The sequence below is a fragment of the Fundulus heteroclitus genome, chromosome 9 (assembly GCF_011125445.2).
Source record: "Fundulus heteroclitus isolate FHET01 chromosome 9, MU-UCD_Fhet_4.1, whole genome shotgun sequence".
Lineage (NCBI taxonomy): Eukaryota > Metazoa > Chordata > Actinopteri > Cyprinodontiformes > Fundulidae > Fundulus > Fundulus heteroclitus.
In genome coordinates this window covers 19,063,426-19,086,573 of record NC_046369.1, presented here as the reverse complement: position 1 = coordinate 19,086,573, position 23,148 = coordinate 19,063,426, and the positions used below count along the sequence as shown (strand labels likewise).

At 40.0% G+C, this 23,148-nt stretch overlaps 1 protein-coding gene across 1 annotated transcript in view; it reads right to left on the bottom strand.

The window, feature by feature from the left end:
* The window catches only part of p3h2 (prolyl 3-hydroxylase 2), a 66,104-nt gene extending 44,568 nt beyond the window's left edge, over positions 1–21,536 (bottom strand). The window contains exon 1 of the mRNA XM_012877884.3: positions 20,874–21,536. Coding sequence (XP_012733338.2) covers positions 20,874–21,311 — 438 coding nt within the window. The 5' untranslated portion in view covers positions 21,312–21,536. The remainder of the gene's footprint in view (positions 1–20,873) is intronic.
* Positions 21,537–23,148: the final 1,612 nt, after the last annotated feature.

Below are 23,148 nucleotides of genomic sequence, written 5' to 3'. Positions count from 1 at the left end.
CATTACTGAAGCTCCTGGCCATGTTCGCTCTGCGGGTTCGTCACACCGCATTTGCAGCATAAGCCGAAGCTTCCTACTGGAGCACCAGAACCTCGCTGCCTCCTCAATTAACCACAGCCAGACTGTACTGCAGAGGTAAGGAATGTATGAATGGCCAAGACTTCCCTCCGAATACGACATGTCAGTGAGAACCACGCGGCAGCCGGTAAGCAGAAGCACACAAAAGGGCTTTGTTTTTATTGGCTGCGAACCTACACAGGAGTAAAAGTCTAAGAAGACAGGGAGAATAAACTGCTTATTAGAGCTGAGAAGTTCTAATGCGAATTTAATTAGAACACCACTAAAAAAAAGATAAAAGATGATCAGTGAGGGGAATCTACAACCTGCTAGCACAAAGCCAGTGAAACTTCCCCTCAGACATCATCTGAATGTTCCCACTCGAAATAACTACAACAAAAGACAAATTGTATACCTTCTAACGTCTACATCATCTCATAAACCCTTTTCTGTGAGGCGTTACAATAGCTCTACTGTACAAAAAAGTCCTGTTCCACTCTCTCATCCACATTACAAACCCTCCGGGGGGATTAACAGCTCATTTCCGACGAATGGCACAGTTTCAGAGATGTAGTTTTCAGCCCAAAGTATGTAAATAAATTCCTTTTTGATGAAGAGAGGCTCAATAAACCAATAAGCCACAGGGAAGCCACCCAGTCATTGCTTCTGTTTGTATCCCCGCTGCTTGGAAACAGAGGCCACAAGGTGAGCTCCTGTGCTGAGCTCCATTAATTTAAAGGCTTTTTTTGGATGGGGACGGTAACACAAAAAGGGCATGTTCCTCAACAACCAGTCAGCATTTAAACAGCACCAGAAGCACTTTGTTCAAACCACAATTAAATGACCTATTTTTGATAGTTACAGTATATTATTCCTTTCAGCCGATTCAAGGAACATCAAACATTTGCCACGGCATGAGCATGTGGGATTTTCCTGAGGCTTATAATTAACTAAGACCACGTTGCCTACCATGCACAGCTTTATATAGGTCCCTAAAAGCAAAATTGGGACCTTACTTTACAAGGACTTGAGGCTGGCTGATGAAGCGACATGAAAGGAAACATCTTTGGATTTCTATACGTCAGCACATAAATGCTCCACGGAAAAAAAGTCTCCAGGATTCGGAGGAAGCCAAAGCTAAATGAGGGTCTGTTCAGCTTGCTTTGACTCAGCAACCAAGAGAGCTCCTTCGACTGATGGAGACGCGACAGGGAGTCAAACACAGATGAACTGAAGTGGTTTAAAAAAACGTTGTTAGTATGAGTCAGTCATGAAAACTGTACTTAAATGATGTATGGCTGTTTCAGAGTACCAACCCCTTTTGGCTTGTTTTTTTTTTTTATCCTCCCTGCAATAAATTTCAAGCTCTATTAAACAATACTGAAAACATAAAAAACAATCCCAGAAAAAAAAACAAAAAAAAACAATCAATCACATCGCTCAGCATTCAGGAATGTAGCGCTGGTAGTGTTAACATGAGGCAACATTGGCTTGATCTGTCCAAACAGGTTTTGTTTTTTTAACTGAGCCCCTGCGTTGTAAAGTCAAGTTGTAGCTGTAAAAATGACTTGTTATGACACATTTTAAACGTGTGCAGCTATACCTGAAACTAACAAAACAATATATAATATTTAACATCACATCAAATGACTGACTGACAGATTTAAGTATATAGCTATTATAAGAGTTTAGTAGTAACAGCATAGTAACAGCATCAATAAAAAAATGAGACTTGTTAAAGTTTTTTTTTTATTATTGGCTGGGCCATATATTAACGCCAAAGTGGAAGTTTTGCTTTGAGTGTTTTGCTGCAGCAGCTTGGGGAAACGGATGGGTAATCATACAGAGGGTACCTAGGACTATTTCCTTCTTCAGGGCCGGACAAATGCTGCGCTGAGGTCCAACAGAACCGGCACTGTGGTTCTTCCAGAGTCTCTATTTATGTGGATGTCACTGAACACTTTGATGAGGGTGGTCTCATTAAGTACGGCTAAAAAACATCAAACGGTTGGTCATTGTAAAGAATCTATTTAAGTGTTGAAAAGCAGCTTTATCAATAACTTTACTAATAAATGAAAGTTTGGGGATTGGCCTGTAAATCTGCAGATTTGTCCAGATTGCTCTTTTTTATCAGTGGTTTAATAACTGCTGTTTTTAACGTTTTTAAAGTTTATTTAACTCAAAAAGTGCATTGAAGTGCATTCTGTTGGTTGAAGTATTTACAGAGTGAAATTTCAAGGGTTTTTAGATTGCACGTGTTATTTAAAAACATTTTTTTTATCTTTTGTATTTTACCCATCAATGACTGGCCAGAGGGAATTGTCATCGCTCATGCACTTGTGGATTACAGAAAAAAAATATATTAGTTGTGTGGGGCTCACCCTATATAATTACGATGTGACTTATTTTAACAAAATAGAGTGAGCACATAAGGCAACATTATTTAGCTAAAAAAATAAGGACTTTATTTTCAAGCTCTGATTTTTAGAAGAGGATAGGGTCTCAGGCTGTCTAGAAGAACACAACCCTTAAGGTACTTTTTGCCTAAACAGGTTTGATTTCCATTCTATTATAGGAATAAAACATATTTTTGTTTTAGATAAGCCAAACCATCTGCAATAATGTCAAATGAAATGAAAACCCATCAAGGCCTGCAAACATCCCATCACATTATAGAAAACAGACAAACTCAGTGTTGCCCTCAGCATCAATGCCAAACAGGCTGTAAAGTTTATTTACTGCGGGGAGAAGTACCCCCGTACCCTCAGTTTTGTCAAGTTCTTTATGATTACAGCGAGAGGAAACATTTATTTCCCTGCATCTCTCCGTCTGAACAGCTGATTACATCCGCATGTAGAGATTCATGAAAACCCAACAGTGGTGCATTCTCCTTCACAGATTACCAACAATATAAGTTACAGCCTCTGAGCTGTTTTCTCTCTAAACTGCAACTGGAGCCAAAGGTTTTACATTCTTCTAGAGGGGGGGAGGGGAGTCTCCCACTGGTTTACGTCACTGAGATACGGATGTTTCAGACCTGCGAATGTTCCCTTTAATAACGACACTAAACAGGGTGACAGAGCTCAACAAAGCGAAAGACAGCAGTAAAACACTGCTGGAAAAGAAAACTATGTGTCTGATATGTCGCATCTGGCCGTTTCTACGTTTTTAATAAGGGTTCAAACTGTTTAGTAAGATAGATTTTAAGCAGTCCACATCTAGATGGTACAATCTTTCGCATTAAAAGAACCCACAAATATCCTACATTATAAACATGAAACCCTTATAAACTATTATGGACGAAAAAACAAAATGGAGGAGGGATGTTTGTGGTTAGGGACAATAGTTTACAGAGGATTTATGATGCGTTTCTAAATTGTTTACCGCTCAACATCTGGCCGTTGCATAATCTTCATGCTTATATCTTCTGTATATAAAACAAAACCTAAACAACTACCATAATAAGTGTCTGCCCTTCGGAGGAGCTTACCCAGTATGAGATGTTGCAACTTTATAGCATCCAATAAAACTGCTGGTTAAGTATCTCATGGTGTACAGTCTCACAACCTAAATGCCATACTTTACGAAACAGATCTGTGTAGAAATGCAGTTACTCCATCCTCTGAGTTTTATAATGTCTGACATACATTTAGTCCTGAGAAAATCTTTGTACTCGCTACATATTTTATTAGGTTTCTGTCATTGTAAAAACAAAGCAAACAAAAGTTTGTCAGCTCAAATGAATTTAATTACCACAGAAAGATAATGTAAAACAATACAAATGCAGTTCGAAATCATGATTTAATTTATCAAAAGGGGAAAAAAAGCTTTCCAAACCAACCTGGCTTATGTGAAAAAGTAACTGCCTCCTAAAACTGAACACTTGGTTGTGGAACAACAGCTATGAAGCGTTTTTTTGATAACTAGGAAGTTTTTAAACATCACTGTGGAGGAATGTTGTCACACTTATCTTTTATCCAAAACGTATTAGCAAGTCTACATCTGAAATAAAAGATTTCGAACTGATTTGGGTTTTAATCCTGCGGCCTAATCAGTTCATAGATAGCCGTGTGTGCCGTTGAGATTGAGAGCAGAACATCCAAATGTTCAATCGAATCAATAGTTATATATAAACGTTTAAATTAAATTAAATAGTAATAATAATAATGTTTAGATTCCTAATTTTCTAAGTCAATGATCTTCCAGTTTTCAGCGATGAGTAACTCATTTTGTTTCTGTTTTTGCTCCAATAATCACCGCATTGCTCATTTTACAGACAAGCGCCAAGCCAAAAGGACATGATGCTGACTTTAACTCATTTTTAATGTTTGGCAGATGTTACGTCCTTGCTTCTACAGGGAGGTTGTAAAATCAGGACAAATGTTCTTTAAGGACAGCTGGCTCAGGATAATTGCATAAAGGGACATGGAAACTGTTTAAAAATCAAATCTTATTGGCTTGAGAAACCCAGTCACATGTTAGGAGTCCAACACCAAAGGAAACTGAGGTACGTCTCAGGAAGCAAGATTGCAAATGTTGTTGCAAATTGAGGTTTTATATCTAAATTAAAAGCTTAATCTTATAAAGCACACATTTAAGATATATAATTAAACTAAATGATAAACAGCACAACATCATAATATGAAATGTGACCAAAATCAACCTCATCTTCCCCTTTTCTGGTCAAATGGCTTTGACAGAGTGGGGAACCCTGCCCAGGGCTCCTTCTGCCTAGCTCACAGCTATTAGCTGTTATTCATAGATCTGATCCAGATGTGGAGAGAGAGCGTGGGGTCAGAGTCAGCCAGGGGTCAGGTCAACATGAGCTCATGAAAGCTACTCAATCTTGTCCTTTAAAAGAGGCGTTAGAATACATGAAGGGGAAACCCTTTCAGAGAGATGCGGATGTCTAAAGATGGAGATAAGGAGGTTTCAGAGCGGTGTAGAGGAAAATAGCCGGGGATCCTGGCATAACACACCTTTGTTATGATGAATTATTCTTTGGCAGGCGTACATCAGAGGGAGGAAACAGGGGGAGGGGGTGTACAAATTGGAGCAAGAAAAGGGTGTCCATGCCAGCTGTTAAACTTCAGATTTACAGGGTAGCAATGTTCATTCTTTATGTACAGAAGGAAAAAAAAAACATCTGCAGGGTATCTTTATAGAGCCAAACAGGCGAAAAACAAGGCCTTGCAGGGTTTTCCATGCAGGAAATATCTAAAACAATCCGAGTCCCTTTAACTCTGCGGTACCAGCATAACAGACCAGATGAATGCAATGCATGTCGGAAATCACACAGAGGAACTGATTTACTAACGAACCCCCGAGAGAGCCATTGGCCTGCAGGCTGATGATAGCAGAGTGAGGCTGGATAAACAATCAACACTTCTAATTAAAATTTTTCAGAAAACAGCTGTAGGGTCAAAAAGGCAAAAACAAAAAGCAGTCCTCAGTACATGAGTGAGTCGGCACTGAAAGCAACCCCATATCGTCTGAAAAATAGAAAAAAAACCTAAATGATTGCTTTACTTAATGCATGCTTTGTGTGAAAAGCATGTTTATTTTTCATTTACATTGTTTGGACATCTTAAATAAGTTACTAAATACTTTACGTTAGTAACTAGGCATTTTATCTTCCATTTTCAGGACAGAAGCAAACAAACTGCCCTGGGAGCCAATTGCTGCCAAACATAGCTGAGTAACAATAGCAATATCTGAGGAATTCAGAGACGGAGACAACATGCCTTCAGTCTCATAACAAAGCAGTAAATCCTTAAAATATAATGCATTTTTCCCACTTTCAATTTTAATCGAAAACCACATTATTATAGTTTGTAAAAGCTGCATGAGGCCATTGGCTGGTACAGTAAACACCCTCTGCCCAAACACCGAAAGCCCCCCAAATACAAATTCCAAACACCACAAAACAATTAAAAAAATCCATCTGCTGTAGGCTTGTTCTTTACAGAGAAAACACATCACGAATTACTGAGAAATAAGACACGTGTGATGCCAAAGAAAACCGGGCTAAACTGGATCAATTGAAGAATGATAGTGGACATCTGGAGAACTTCCCCCACGCTGCTAACAGTCCCAAGTGGAAAAACATGGTGGACGAGCAAGTGCTCCTTCTGGCGGGGGTTCGTAAATATCGGTATCTTTATGATTCCACCCATAAAGATCACCGTGACCTGTTAACAATTCCTGGAGAGAAATCACTGTCACTCTTGGAAAAAGTGAGGAGGCTTTGAAATGTTGACAACAGCTGTGTTGTCTAATTCTATGTGTAGTGTACTTCACTTGGCACAATGCTGCCCTCTAGAGTCTAGGAGGATAGTGCTACTTCGGAGGAAAAGCCACACGGGGCATAATGCCGGACTAACACTGAATACGCCGCAGATACAGTTTTGGCGCCGCAAGGAACCCAGATCAATAAAAATGAATGTGTCCACTCACATTAGCCATATGTGGTTGCACGTCTGGTTACGGAGGCCATGCAAGAAATTCCACAAAAAACATTCTGCAACGGCCCTCGGGTCAAGCTCCCGAATTTCACAAGCCAAACAGGAAATGTCGGGCGCCAGACAGGAGAAAGTTCAGGTGAATTTCAGCATAAAATCACCCCATCAACTTACACTAAACTAAAACGGCAACACATAAACACGAGGAAAAAGAGGGACATTTGGAGGATGAAATAGGTTATTAGATTTAGATTCAGGTTATTAAATATTAGATATCTATGCGCAGGGATAACGAGTTTTGCCCCTGAAAATGAAAACCATAGCTGTGGTTTAATCGTTTATGAGGGACAGCAACAGAAAGGACCACAGGGCTGGAGCTAAGGGGGAGTTTGCGTCCAAACCGGAACTGGATCAGGACCATATCCTGCACCGTAGTCAGTGTGAACCCCGAGTTAATGCTGCAGACATTTTGTCCGGACGTCTCATTGCCACGCATGAAATACGTGCATCACGCATAAACCAGGCTGTAGACTGTTCCAGAGCCTTGGTTCCATGGATGCTCTTTGTTTTAATCTGGTGCGCAAAACTTCTAATAGAATCAGAGCTTCTAAATTAAGGGAAAGGCAGCAGTATACTTTGCAATAAGATGATATTAGTAATTTGGGGCCTGGTTATTTAGTATGCTATATGTTTAGAACGCTATTGGTGGTAAGTGTAAGGAATATGAAATTGGGGTGATGTGATCTTGCTTTCTGGAACGAGTCAAAAGTCTGGCCGCAAAAGTCTGTATGGTTTAGAGGCGTAGGAGTAAAGATTTATCCAACCCAGTAAATAGAGTGTTAAAATAATCTAAGCGCATTGACACAAATGCATGAATTCATTTTTCCAGTTCAGCCGAGGAGACCACGTCGCAGTTTAGAAATGTTCTTTGAATGAAAGAAACAGGAGCAAGACAGAGATTTCACATGTGAGTCAAGGGACAGTAAAGAATTTAAAATTTCACCAAAATTTGAAATGCTGGACAAAATGAAACAAGAGCCTGACTGGTATTAGAATTAAGCGCAGGAGGCACTACAATCACTGTATCAGTTTTTTTGGTGTTCAAAACGAGGCAATAGCTGGAAAGCCAATCACCGATCATGGATAATCAGTGGACAAGGGTAGACAGACTGTCCAGCTGATTAGGCTCAAAAGACATATACAGTTGAATGTCATCTGCACAAAAGTAATAAGAAATATTATTAAAAGATTTAATAATACATTTATACATTTTATTGTGATCTTATATGATAAATCAACAAAGTAGTACACAGCTGAGCATTCAGTCTCCTTTACGCTGATATCCTTAAATAAACTCCAGCGCTTTCAAAAGTCACATATTTACCTAGTAAATTGACTGCACCTCAATGAACCTAATGAAAACATGCAATACTAGTAAATATCATAGTAACGCTATGACTAGCAATGTTTTTCTGCTTTTGGTTTGTTGCGAACCATATAACTTTTTAACAGACAGGTTATGCCACTTTACCTTCTAAGACATTTCTATGGTGCATTAAATACCAAGCATCACCAGATATATTACTAGCACAGAGAACCAAAATACATGTTACTTAGCTAGTATTTAATGTAGTCCAAGCAGTTGTTTACGCTATTGATGTCGCGTACAGTGAAACTGTAATAATGATCGATTTATGATATATTGTGCAGCACTACTCAGCTGTGTGACATCTACAGAGACCTAATCAAACCATCATTCAAAGAAAAGAAACTGCACGGCACAGCTGCAATCAACCTGTGGGGCTTTTTGTAAAGTCAGGTTTACAGTTTGCTATAAGCCTTGTAGGGGACACAACAAAGGTATGTAAAAAAGAAAAAGGTGCTCTGGTCAGATAAGATGATACTTGAATTTTGGGGAGCAGAACAGCCAGCAGCAGATTGAACCTGCAGATAACCCTGAACAAATAATCCCCATCCTAAAACCTGGAGGTTGCAGCATTATGCAGGGGGGATAGGTGTTTTTTTTAAAGCATGGAACTCAAAGTCAGTCGGAGTTTATAGGAAAATGGGTGGCACTAAATACAGGTCAGTCCTGGAAGACAACCTGTTAGAGGTTGCAAAAGACAGGTTCACCTCGCAGCAGAACAATGACTCTGTGCATACAGTTTGGTTTAAAGTACAGTGACGTATTAGAATGAACCGCTTATAATTCAGACCTCGTTCAAACTGAGAATCTATTGTCGCAAACACACCCGCTCGCCCAGTTACAAACAAGAATGTTAGTAAGAATGTAAAATGGATCATTTTCTTTCCACATGAAAGTCAAACATCATTTGTGAATATGTGATAAAATGGTCAAGTTGAAGATGTATAGATATCTTTCGCATAATGCTGCGTGACCAAGACCAGCATTCATCATACCAAAGAATTCAGGGAGCAAACACGACAAAAACACAAGCTATGCGGGATCAGCCAATAAGTGTTCCCTGTACTCTTGTAAATTGTAAAAATGAGCAATCATGTCAACACATGGCTGCACAGCGCCAATAAGACGTCTAGGAGAATATTCAGTCAGCGCAAATGTAACAACCTATTGACGAAATAACAGATCTGACCAACAGATCTGTTATTGCAACATCTTTCATTTAGCTTTAGACATATTCTGCAGAGGACAGAGGCAGCATGAGGCTAATTTGGAAGCTGGTAAGTGTGGGGAGAAAAAAAAATCACTTATGGAACATTTCATATATAGTTTGGACTGAGAAAAATGGCTTAAATTTATTCCAGAAGGTCTGTCAAAACCAGAAGTGTTTATTTTGAGGACAAAAGTCTATTCAGTAGCCTGAAATGTGATGTAAACATTATTTCTGGTTTATATTAAATGCCACAAGTCCAAACAGCTAGTTTTAGCATGTTTCCTTCGCACAGCTTAAATTAGCGACTGAAAGTAGGGTCTAAATCGTAGACAGGGACGTGCAGAGACCGTTGGAGGGGCAGGTGCTCAAAGTTAAAAGAGGGCACATGGGGCACGGATTTAAAACGCGATACAGAAACATACCTTGCTATACATCCGGCTGAAATGTACCAACCCATACTATAAAGAATGTAACATGGAATCAAGGGCGTAGGTTTGATTTGAACTTTGATTTGAACTTTAACCCTAGGGACACTTCATTGCTCTGACATCATTGGTCCTACGCAGTATGCATGCTCCTATTTCTTTATGCTTGACTTGAGCGTCAGGGCGCGTTTCTTCTGTCTAAAGAGAAAAGCAGTATTTCTTACTACATTTATACAGATTTTATAAGCACGACACACACTAGATGCTTTTTGTTAATCTGGTGGCCTAGTGGTTAGAGCATTGATCTTGGGTCCCAGAGATTCTGAGTTCAACTCCCACAGACTACCATTCTGGGTCCCTGAGCAAGACACTTAACCCCGATTGCTCCCCAGGCGCCGCACAGTGGCAGCCCACTGCTCACCAAGGGGATGGGTAAAGATGCAGAAGTGAATTTCTCCATTGTGAGATCAATAAAGTTCTATTATTATTATAAATTATAAAGCAGCGCCCGATCTGATGAACGTTGAATTGAGACTTTTTTCCCACTTTGAAAAAGTTTGCATTTGAACTTACCAGCAACAGAGACCTATCAATTTTTACCATCTGCAACATTCCAAACACATTTCTTACATCATATATCTGAAGAGTAGATAACAGCTTCTCCTTACCTTCTCCTTGCTATAAAATATAGCAGTTGTTTAGGCAGCATATAGTGTTGTTGTGTTGTATATCATATAAAAGAAATATCACCTGCTATTTATACCTGAACTGCATCAGAGGGTCAACAAAAAAATTAAACAATAATAGCAACGAAATATTGGTAAAAGGGAAACCCTCACCTTTTCTTTTTCAGGCAGCTGTGGCTAAGAATCAGAATTTTTAATAGTCTACAGTCTTTGCTTTTCCATCTTTCCAGCCGGCTTCAGAACTCCAGCCTGGCACAAAATATTTAGTTTTATAAAACAGATTAGGTTTCTGTTGATAAATGCATTATACTTCAGAATTAGATGCTATTTTGAGATGCTAACGTTGGTTACTTACATTTCTCAAGTTCCATAAATCAAAACTCTCTCGCCTGCTTCTTTACAGAACTGCACTCAGCAGCTTTCACCTATTTTACTGCAGATAATTAGTTTCTTAACTGGGACTAGTTCTGTAGCCTAGTATTAATTGTGGTAACCACAGTATTCCTGTATGATAACTGTAAAACTGAAATCTCCGCTCCAAGCAAGCACGCAGACGGACAGACTAGAAAACAGCCAATCAGAAAGAGGGAAGGCGGGATTTAAAGCAGTATAACCAATGACAGTGGAGTTAAACAGCACAGAGCACAGTCAAGTGTGCTGCAGATTTAAAGGGGCAGGTCCACTGAGGGCAGGACAGACTGGCCAGCGTGAGGCAGCGGAGCTGGGAGCTGCGAGAGAAAAAGTAGGCCAGAGTGAGGGTACGTTATGTGGATCATGTATTTTTATTATTATTATTATTCTTTTGGACATGCACCATGCACACACACACACCAACAAACACGCACACATAAAAAAAAAAAACTGACAAAAGGGCACTTTGGGCACCAAGGAGCAAAGGGGCAGGTGCTCAAGCCCCCTCCGCCCCCCCCTCTGCACGTCCCTGATCGTAGATATATTCACTGCTAAACAAAGGATACAGCTCTTTTGTTGCCATCTTGTCTTGAGGTTTTTTATTAGGCGCAACAAAAATGTCAGGCAAATGCTCTCAGTTTGGCCCTGTTGATGTCATACAACCAACAGAGAAGAACTTTTTTCTTGTGTTTAAATAAAATGATAGCAAGCAGATGGAGGCGTTTCCTCTGCTCGTGCCCCACAGCGGTCAAACCACAGTTCAAGTCACTGGTGAAGCTGAACAGATGCCTGGCAATCAGAGATTTTTTTTCCACCCTCTCCCTGGTTTCTCAACGCAGATGCTTGGGAGACTGAAGCTGGGATGATTATGAAAAAGCTCAAATAACCCAGATTTTTCAACCACGCTGTAAGGTACACGAAAATAATACATTATTAGAGATAAAGTGTTTTAAACCCATTCATAGGCAAAAAAATTATAAGTCATTAGTGTACTCCACTTTCATTGTTATATGAATATCAATCTTAATTAAAATCTATTATATTTTTTTATAAGAGCTTTTTTGAGCCGTCATAGCAAACTGGGTTACATTGGTCATAGCAGTCTTGTGATAAACATAAATTAATTTAAAATGTACACATTTAAAACAAAACAAAAAGATAATTCAATCACTGCTGTTTTGATTACTCCCAGGTTCTTCTGGCATTTTCTACTTGGACTCAAATTACTTTTTTTGTAGGATGCCAGGACAAAGTTGCCTATATCCCAGCACATAAACCACTCTTCTTCTTTTTAAAGGCATTGCTTAACCAGAAGCAGTTTCAACTTTTTTAATTAGGCAAGACGGCTGAAGGTGCCACAGCATGTCCCAGCATTCCTACGATGCGTTATCCAATCAAATCCAGTCATGCAGAAGATCTTTGTAAAAGCCACTTGCCACAAAGTCTGATTGTTTGGGCAAACGCTGCTCAGAGAAGTCCAGACAGTAAACTATTGACAGTGCAGCGAGTGAAAGGCTAAACGCTAAACTGGGACTGGAGCAAAGTCTATGGGCCATTTCAGCCATATTGATTGTGTATTATTGCACCACCCAAATGTTAAAAAATGTACATTAATTATAATTGACTCCAAGGTCATTTGTTTATTGGAAAATATAGATTCAGTTGAAGAGGCAAATTAATTATGTAGTTTGTTCTGTAAATCCAAACAAACAGGTGTTATTTTTCAATTAAATTCAATTACATTTTATTTATATGGCACCAGTTCACATGTGTCATCACCTTAAAAAGTCAATTCTATCAAATCATACAGACAGATTGGTTAAATTGTTTCTATCCAAGGAAACTCAGCGAATTGCATTTAGTCATTTAGCAAACTTATATTTGTCTCCCTGCTAACAACACAATGATCTGTGTCACTATTAGTTGAGATCCTTATATGATGAATAGTAGTCTGTGGGCAGAATCACTGGAAGAACTTTACCTATAGAGATACAACTGAGTACAAAATCATAATCCCCCTTTTGAAAATGTAAAAAAAAAAATATTTGAAATTTTATTTCAAATGTAACTAATTACTTGATATTCCTTTAAGAGTATTTCCCAAGTGTTAACAAATCGCGCACATGATTTTCTGACACACCATTTTCAAGCACCCTAGCTCCATTTTAGATGCTTAGGTTATTTACTTTTGCACACAGAAGTAAAATGACTCGACAAAAAAAGGTTAAAACTATTTACATCCTTTAAGAACTGCCTCTTTCTAATGAGCAATAGCACAAACCAGTGTTACGTTGCGCTTTGATAACTTACTAACATTTAAATCTTGTGAAATCAAGCTAAAACCGATAGTTTTCTCACAGTCTACATGCAGCACATGACCTTAGAAAGCATTGTACCAAAACAAGAAAGAAAAGAATTCAGTTTAGACTAGAGACAAAGATTTGTTGATACTCACAAAAGGGGTAGAAGGAGAAATAAATTAATCCCAGCTTTTTCAAGTGTGAAACACACGAGTGAAAAATCTCATCAGGGAGTTGAAAAGAGCCACAGTGAGCAGAAAAAGCCTGGCAGAAGTGGGCAAGCATAAGATTTAGGCAGATGTGTGTAGTAACTAGTTACATTTACTCAGTTATATTTACTTTAGTAACTTTTTGAACAAAATGTGCTTTTTGGAATATTTTTACAGCACTGTACTTTGATTTTTACTTGAGTAAATATTATTACTCACTCTTGTGTCAGATTTCTGGCTACTCTACCTACTGTGAGTAACTTCACGAATAAAGGACAAACTTGTTTTAACCAAAAATGGACGTTCGCCTTGGAGGTCAAGTGAACGTACAGTAAACAGTAGATATTGTCTTTGGAAATACTTTGCACTGTTCTAAACACACTGTATATACACATTATATGCTGTAAGTATTGTTTTTAAGTTTAATGTTTAACATTTTTTTTAGAAAAGTGATTCTTCTACCTGGATTTATTTTTGCAATTATGTTATTTGTATATTTTTTTAATTTTTGTCTCTAAAATACATGAATTTGCACATAACCTTATATTTCTGTCTGTCCGATTACGTCAATTTTAAACATTAAATCAACAGCTGTTATGATTAGTTACACAGTACTTGAGTAGCATTCTTACTGACTACTTTTTACTTTTACTTGAGTAAAAATATGTTGAAGTAGTCCTACTCTTACTTACATACAATTTTTTGGCAACTCTTCCCACCTCTGGATTTAGAAGATGCTGGAAAGAGAACTAGTGAGAGATGTCTCTAAAGGATGCAAACTGCCAAGATATTAATGAGTGACTGAGCCGAGTCAGGAATGTAGTCTTTTGAGACGACACTCACAAAAGCTCTGCACAGAAATGGGCTGTGAGGTGACAGACCAAGAAACACTCTCCTTCTGCAGAAGTTAGACCTTCAATTCAAACTAAAGCGTGCTAGGGTCAGCCAGGAGAAAGATTCTACTTGCTAGAAATACACGTCCTTTGGTCATATGAGACAAAACTAAAGCTTAATGGCTACAGAGAAAAAGCTTATGTTTGGAGAAAGAAGGGAAGTTCCTGTAACACAAAGAACCATACTCACAGTAAAACATGGTGGTGCTTCCAGTGCATTTGGAACTGGGAATTCTTTTCATAAATCATGAAGAAAAAAAAAAAAAATCAAAAAAATGTCAGTAGCAAAGTAAGGTCAGTGTCATCGGCTTGTCGTCCAACATGACAATAGCCCAGAACGTACGTAGCTGCTGCTGAGGAACAACGTCCAGAACGCCGCAGTGAACCTTATTGACTGAACAAAGCCCTGCATGTGAATCACACAAATCTGATCAGATCACTTGCACAAACCATTCTGGGGTCTTGTGTTATGAACATCTGTTTAAAATAACTAATCTTATCTACCTGAGGTTCACTATTTGATTCTGGCTGCTATAGTCAGATTGCACATTAAATAGTAGGTAATTTATAAAATGATCTCAGATTTAAGTCTGTAACTCAGAATTGTGGATAAAGAAATACAAATAAACCAAAAAAAACTTTTAAACTCCAACACAGCTTTGGTGCTGCAAACACCAAGCCTGAAATAAATACATCCTTCTCAGCAGTCATATGCTCCTTTACCACGCTGCATATTGCTCCAAGCTCCAAACAGGATAACCACAAAACAACTGTGTGGTTCCCTCTGTAACACATAGACCTGACTTGGCAGTTGCTGATCTGCATGGCTTTACCCAAACAGTAGGGTTTGTTTTTCACTCTTTAACCACTTTAAAGTCAGAGAAAACCTTTTGTGCATGTTCTCCTTATGAGCTGCACATGAAAATGATGACTCCCCGAAATCTGCAGCATACCGAACCCCTACAACCAAGGCAGCCAAATTTATTTAACCACATGAACCTCTGCGTTGAGAATAGCTGTATAATGCCTGCTGCTGTGCAGTAATACAATAATAATGTTCAATGTGCAGAAAGAAATCTAGAAAAATACTTTTAAGGGGTTACTTAACAAAAGCCTGAAAAGATCTAATCAAGACTCAGAGCATACTGACGTACAGGGGGGGAAAAAATTGTCTAGTGAACTGAACTCTGAGACAAATACTCTTATAGGAGGAATATATGACACAAAATGTATTAAGACACAAATTCATATTCAAATGCTGCATAGCAATATGTGACATTGTGCAAATCTCAGTTTACTTCACCGTGATTTGTAAGAGCAGATTTCTCCAGTGGCTTATAATGGACAGGTATGTACGGTCATTTACCAAGCTCAAGAAGAAGACAAGAGGATTTTATAGCACATACTCTGCTGTGGTGGAGCTCTACTCTACTGTTGCAACAGCTGTGCAAACATTACCTTTATAGAAGAGACATCGGAAGCCTTGGACGGTCTCATTACTCCACAACTTAATGAGAAAGGCTCAAAAACAGCCAAGAAGTTTAATTTCAACTTATTATTTTTATATAGTGTCAGAAAACAACTACTGTCATGTCCAGACACTTTACAAGACAATAATGTATTATTTATATACAGAAATATGTATTTAGCCCAATCATATAGACTAATGCCTTGTAGACAGGTTGCAGATTCATCACAGGGTCAGCACGGTCAAAGTTGTTTTACCCAGAGACAAACATGAAAGGTGGCAAACTGGAGGATAAAAAACTGTGTGCAGCCAGAACTGAACACAGCCAAAATATATGGGAAAAACGAGGGGGGGTATTTATATTGATGGATGACAACACAACGCAAGTGGTCACGCATTGAGGAAACTGGAAAGTTTCAGGTCAGAAGTTGGAGAGCAGAAGTAGAACAAAATGGGTACAAAATAGAACGTGAGAAACCATGAAAACCAAAAGTCCAAACCTAAACACAAAAGCCACCGATCACGACAAACAAACAACTATGGCTGCCCACACTCACTCCTTGGGTCAATTTAACATCAAAAGTTAACATTAAAGGCATCTCTCTTGTTTGTGGAAGGAAGCTGGAAAAAAAACACACACAGGCATCTCCTTTGAGGCTTTGTCCAGATGAGTATTTTCTCTAAAATCTAAGTTCTTTGAGTGTCTTCAATCACTCAAAAGCCCAAAAATGTTTAACAAAAGGGAACAGTATTCATGGCAGAGATTTGTGTGGCAGGAAAATGTGCCTGCCATGAAAATACACCAAAAAGCTCATAAGAGGTCTTGGTGCGTGCATATTGAAGCTTGCACACAGATGCAAACCGGACAGCCTGAAGTTGGACTATAACATCACTGTTTTAAAAACAGTTTAAATAAGTTTAAAAAATATCAATGTGGAGCTCATAAAAAGTGGTTTCTGTGCGGATGTATATATATGTTTAGTTGTTTTGTAATACATTTCTGTGTATTACTACAACAAATGTGTATGTATTTCAACTTCTGCGTGTTTACATAACAGCATTCCATAAGAGCCGTTCCATAGGGGACTTTTTTAAATTGAGCTGGCCAAACTTTTACAGTCTGCAGTACTTTTGGGCAAAGTAAAAATATGGTTTATGGAAAGATCTGCTGCGATCACCAGCACAATAAAACAGAGATGCTGTAAACATAAAACCAACATTAATTGACCTTGCAGCTTCTTGGAACAGCACCACTCAGGTCGATCAGATTAGGAATAAAAACACTGGTTATGCAATGCCCTCTCGCCCCTGAAGGCACTTCAGCTTCTTTGATCCTTCAGCGGCTGAACTGCAGCAAGAACAGCTACAGCAGGGACCACTGCAGATCTGGAAGCAGTCACAGAAATCTCTCTTTAATACCCGTGAAAGGTGCCGGCTGGCACCCGCACCTTTTTTTTTTTTTTTATATAACTAAAACAAACACAGTCCACATTTAGGAAATAACATATCTGCCAAACCAGATGATGGGCAATTTTGAGACATACGCAAGTGGGACAGCACTAGTGGGAAGAACAGTTGATGACTGTGTAGCAACTTCTAACAAGCCCAATAGCAGCGTTATGGTAACCGGCCGGCGGGGGCTGTACGATGCTGGAATGTTAAACACGCCATGGAGGCTATTTGTTTTCACAAATAACACCAAGCTACCCTCTAACAAACATATATACAGCGCCTTGCAGAAGTATTTGCACCCCTAAACTTTTCCCATTTTAAATCTAGTGTTTTTAACAGGTTTTCTTCAATAACTGCCCTTATTTTTTTAGCTGCACCCACATTCCCATCAGCTCTCACCACACACACACACACACACACACACACAACCACACACACACACAACCACACACACACACACACACCCACACACACACACACACACACACACACCCACACACACACATTTGTGGAGAATGTGACTAATAGTCATCCTGTGGACAGATTCTCCCACCAGCTGTGGATCTCTGCAGCTCCTCCAGAGTTACCGTTTTGTGTTGTTCGTCTATCTTACAAAATCCACATAAACAGCACTGATGGTTCTAGTCGCAAATGTGTGCTGTGGAATGCAGTAAAAATCTGCATCAGGGCTAGTTTTTGGGCTTATTCGCTTGGATCAGCCAGAAGGGAGGAGAATGTCGCCCTAATGGGACCCACGTGCCCTAACCATCAACATACTTGCATCCCAACGGCCTATAAAGACGTCAGCCCACAGGGGGACTCAAGACTATCTTCTCCCAACATTAAAGAGACAGATGTTAAAGGAATAATATCCCCTTCACAAAGGATTAGTCATTTGGTTACAGCTGAGTAGGCCTCTGGACATGGCTGTCCTCAAGTCTAGACATGATGAGAGGGGACTTTTATGACTATGTCAGCTCTGCTTTTAATCTTTCTGTTACTTTTCAGACAAAAAGGGCAGAATCGGTTTGCCTATAAACAACAACATGACTGATAGAGCCTGTTGCACTTTCTGAGAGGGGGAAGCTGTGTGTCATCGACCCGGCGTGTGAAAATGATCCCCAGCCAGTACGAAGGGGAACTTGTCTGGGTCTCAGACACATGCGAGGAGGAAAATGCCAGCCGTCCGGCCAAGCTCCAAGTGGGTTAAAATGCCACTTGAATGGCTTGAGTTAATCCCTTACATGCTGTGTTAATGTTCCACTGTCTAACTCTGAGGGAGCTGACCTCAAGTCTGAAGCAGATATTTTGGCTCTCCTCCATAGTCATAGGTTGGTTTAAAGACAGAAATGCTACAGGTACATTTTTTCCCCTAACCCACAAAGTGTGTAAACTAAAACTGGAATTAACTAAAATAAATAAAAATCCAAATATACCACATTCACAAAGAGAGACGCCGGTGTTTGTGTGAAACTATGCATGTTCTCAGCAAACTCTCAGGGGACAAACAGGGCACAGAATATTCCCACAGCAGGGAACGCAGTATTTGAATCGCAGTGCTCCTGTCTCATCTCTCCCGAGTCGTTCCCACGTCTCAAACGCAAAAGAAACCCAAGCAAAGGCTCATGGTAAGTTTTGTTTTGGACATGTGTGTGAGACGGGAACAATCAGCTGACTGAGCGGACGGAAAACAGAGGAAGACACCCACAAACATGCGTTTGAAAACAGCGCTGAATAACTGAAGGAACAGTAACGAAGCAAATGAGCCAAACGGGGGAAACATAGCGAGTCGAGCCGCTGTGATTCATCCACGGAGCTAAATTAAGAAAGTTCTGTTTGTGATTAAAAACTGTATTCAGGCTGTTAAAAACAAATTGAAGCTGCAGCGTTCTAAAAGAAAAAAATGCTTTTCTTCACAATTAAATGTTTTAATTCCTCGAAAAACTAAAAGAGAGTATCAGACAAAGATAGGCTGAGTAAATAAAATACAGTTTCCCAATGATTTAACTTATGAAGGGAGAAAGCTATCCAAATCAACCAATGTGGAAAAAAAGGATTTAAACCTCATAACTGCATGAGCCCCTCTTGGCATCAACGCTCAGGTGTCTCTGATAACTCGTAACGAGTGTCTTACATCACGGTGGAGAGATTGCGGCCCACTCTTACTTGCTGAATTATTTAATTTCAGTCACACTGGAAGTCTTAGAAACATGAGCAGCCTGGTTAAAGTCGGGGGCACCGGGGCCTTTGTCTGATTTAAGTCCAGACTTTGACCAGGCCACTCCAAAAATATATTATAGTTTTTTGGTTTTAGCCACAAGGGGGATTACTGCACACCACGGAGCTCAAGTCATAAACTGATTACTAAACAGTTTTCTTCAGGTTTTTTGGACAGAGAGCAGTATTCACGGTTCCATCAACGACAGCAAGTCGTCCGGATCGTGAAGCAGCGAACCAGCCCCTGACCGTCACGCTACCACCACCGTGTTTGACTGTTCATCTGATTTGGGTTGTTTATTTCTTCTGAAACATTACGTTTTATGTCAGAAATAATTTTACCTTTATTTCATCAGTCCCAGGAATATTTATGAATAAAGCCTGGTAATCATCAAGATGTCTCGTTTGGTGACCGGAGAAAATGTCGAGAGGTTTCTGCTGATCATGCCCGTGTCTTTTGGTCTTGCCTCATCTTCCAGATCTTCTGGAGGGACGTGGCAAAAAATTATTTTTAAAAGTTCCTGTGTTTCAATGCCAGTATATCATTCATGTCTCTTTACCTTGAAATTATGCCTAATGGTCTGAGTAAAACTGATATCTCCTCAGGTTACTGTTAGCTGCAATTTTTGCCCAGCCTCTTATTGTTGTCATTAACACTAACCCTTACTGAAAAATTGAGGTGCTGAAAGCAGTGCTTTAGATGTTGCATTGGGTTCTTGGTTGAGACGCTGATGCACTCTTGGAGTAATTTCTGGTATTGTACTGAACTGTTTTGTTTGTTATTGCAATGTGTTGTTTTGTTGAAAGTGGCTCTGCCTCCTAAGGGACCAGGGATTGAAATTAGCGCGGGCTATAATCTTGCATATTCACCTTGTGTTGAATAATATCCATTGTCCCTTTATAAATAAATACAAATGCATATATTCTATTCTGGACAGTGCGGGTGAGTTCACTGTTGCATAGTTTCTTAATTTGAGAATGATGGCTGTCATTATGGGATGCTGGAGCTGTCAGTGACTTTAGTTTCTGATGTATTCGTAAATTTGTTCATACCAGGGCATGGTATGTTACGTTTTCAGAGCTTTCAGCCTACTTCGTGTTGTTAGACGGGTTCTGTGAAGGTGAATTTTTGACTGGAACAGATGTTGCAGCAATCTGGACAGGCCACATTTAAAACAGATGGATCATCAATTGGTTCATCATTTTTCCCCCATCCGTCCAACCATCCATTTCTGCTTTTTCCAAGATCTGATCATGGGGTAACAGGTCCAAGATGGATACCATAGAAATCCCTCGCTCTGGCAACAGCATTTTTAGGGAAATCCTGCTTTTGTCCCCCTTGATGAATAAGATCATTTAAAAGTACCCGGGTTATCATTTTGTTTATTAAATTGATTTGTTTTTTTCAATGATCTGAAACATTTATATGTGGCAAAAAATAGGTACAACTGGAAGAAATCTAATGTATGTATGTTAGAGTTGTTCTATGTAATCACTGTTAGGAAACAGACAGTCACTGATGAGTGATGCTCTGCTCTTATCTCTCTATTACCTTGCTGAGCTGAAGGCACAGCTGATGACGAGCAAAAAACAACCCGGCCAGCAGGTTGGCCAACAAAAGGTCCCATTCAGAGCCCGCTCTCACGTCTCCCCCTTACCTTCTGGTAAGCCAGCTGGAGGTAGTTGTAGGGGATCCTCCTGTTGAAGTCCTGTATGACCTCATCGCTGACCTTATGGAGAGACTGGGTGCCGAGTTTCGCCTCAATGCACGCCTTCATGCACGCAGCCCTGCGCAGCACCACGTCGAAGAAGCGCAGGTCCGAGAAGGTTTCATCAAACGGCTGCTGGTCCTGGCACCTCAGCCGGCACCGGACCCTGGTGCGCTGGGCTTCCCTGTGGCTGCTGAGCGCTCCTTCCAAGTTGCGCACCACGCTCTCGTAGTCGCTGCCGTAGAAAGCCCGCACGGCGTTGTCATACAGCAGGTCGAACGGCTCCAGGAAGGCAGCTGAGGAGAGCAACAGGTCGGCGGACAGCAGGGCCACAGACAGGATCACAAGCGGACACAGGTTTCCGTCCATCCTCCGCTTCGGTTCCATGGAGGGTCATTCAAAGGAAGTCAGCGCAGCCTCGTTTCACAGCCCATTTACAGGCTTCCTCGTAGAGCCGCTCAGCGCAGGAGCAGGGGCGGAAATATTGGCACTCGACCGGGGGACACACATGTTAAGACCCCTCATTGGCTCCGTAAACTCCACCCCTCCGAGATGAATGGTCCGCACATAATCAGGACTGCTGACCAACGAACAGGCCAGACGGTGGGAGGCAGAGGGGCATTCTGCAGGGATGGATGCCAAGCCTTTCTGGCACACATCAGTCTTTCATGTGCATGCTTTGTTTGTTAAAAATGGTCAAAGCCGCAGATCGTTTTCTTTCCGCTCCACGACTGTGCTCTACTTTTTTTTTATTTTGGTCATTAAATCCCAATAAATTAGACTGAAGTTTGTGGTTAAGGGGCGTGATACAATGCAAAAATGTTGAAATTGTTTAGTTTCGCAAGGAACTGTAATGAGGCCCCTCAGACTCATTTCTGCCAATGTTTTAAAAAAAATGCTTAACGATGATAAAACCCACCACTTGACAATTTACAAGACACAGAGGTACAAGAAAGACTACGTTCCAAAGGAAAATGAACTCTAAAATGTTAATGTTTTTATCATAAATGTCTGCAGTAGAAAGCACATTTTCTGTTCTTCATTTGTCTGTTTTATCTAATTCATTCAAATGGTTCCGCTGTATGACGTTTATCACTGGACATAAGTCCAGGACATTTGCACTGCGTGCCCATGTTTTCCTGCTTTAGACACGTCTGATAATAGGACAATGTCTCCCTCTAGCGGTAATTAGAAGTATCTGCAGTTCTGTCACAATATTTGAAAGCACGCCCCTTCCTGTATAGATATTGGGTCTTAAATTATAATACACCAGAATCTCCGAAGTTACTTTCAATGACAACAAAATGTATTTAGATTGTACACAAAAAAATATAAAAACTCAAATGAAACAGTGCCTGTTTAATAATGCACTTGGGTTGAAATGTGGTCAGAATAGTCAGAAACTGCAGTATATTCAGATAAGACTGGCAGTGGGTCAGAATATATTTGCTAAAAAAATATATATAAATAAATAAAAGAAGATCATTCTCTCTCCCTTTGTTGTCAGAACAATATGACTCAGTTCCTGCAGCTTGTTCTGAACACCTCATCTGATTAGACCCTTTTTCCTGCGTGGCGGGCCATGCTGCATTGGGAGGGTCCTATAAGACTTCCCAAGAGTGCCGGTTCTACATCAAATTTAGCGGTGGGGCCAGTGTTTTTTTCATGGGGGAACAGAACAAAAGCTATGGGGGTGGACAGGTCAATATTTCATCGTTTAATATATTAAGTGAGCCAAAGAGCCAACTGTGGCTCTGGAGTTGCAGGTTGCAGACCCCTGATCCTATCTCGATAGGGTTGGAGCTAAACGTGAAACAGCTTCATTTTTAAATTATTGTTAGAGTAAAACTGTAAAGGTAAATAATACAACTGGTCCAAGTGACCTATCAGCTTTGGTTTCTTTGTCAGCATATATCATCATAAGAAATGTATTTAATATCATGTCTTCAGTACAGGGGCCATAACAGGGGCCAGGACCATTTCTACAGGGGCACTGGTCCCTCTTGGCCCCTGTCTAGAACCGCCACTGGTTGTGCTCTTAAGCTCTTGTGAAGCATGAAATGCCCAGACGTCCAGAAAGAACTTCTTACTTGGTCTTGTTACCTTGAGTAAAATGATTTCTACGGAGCCCCTAAAGTTACATGGAGAAGAAAAAAACTTTTGCAAGGTCTCGCAAATTTTTTTTACAGGATCCCGCCACTGATCTCTATTTATTCACTGGATT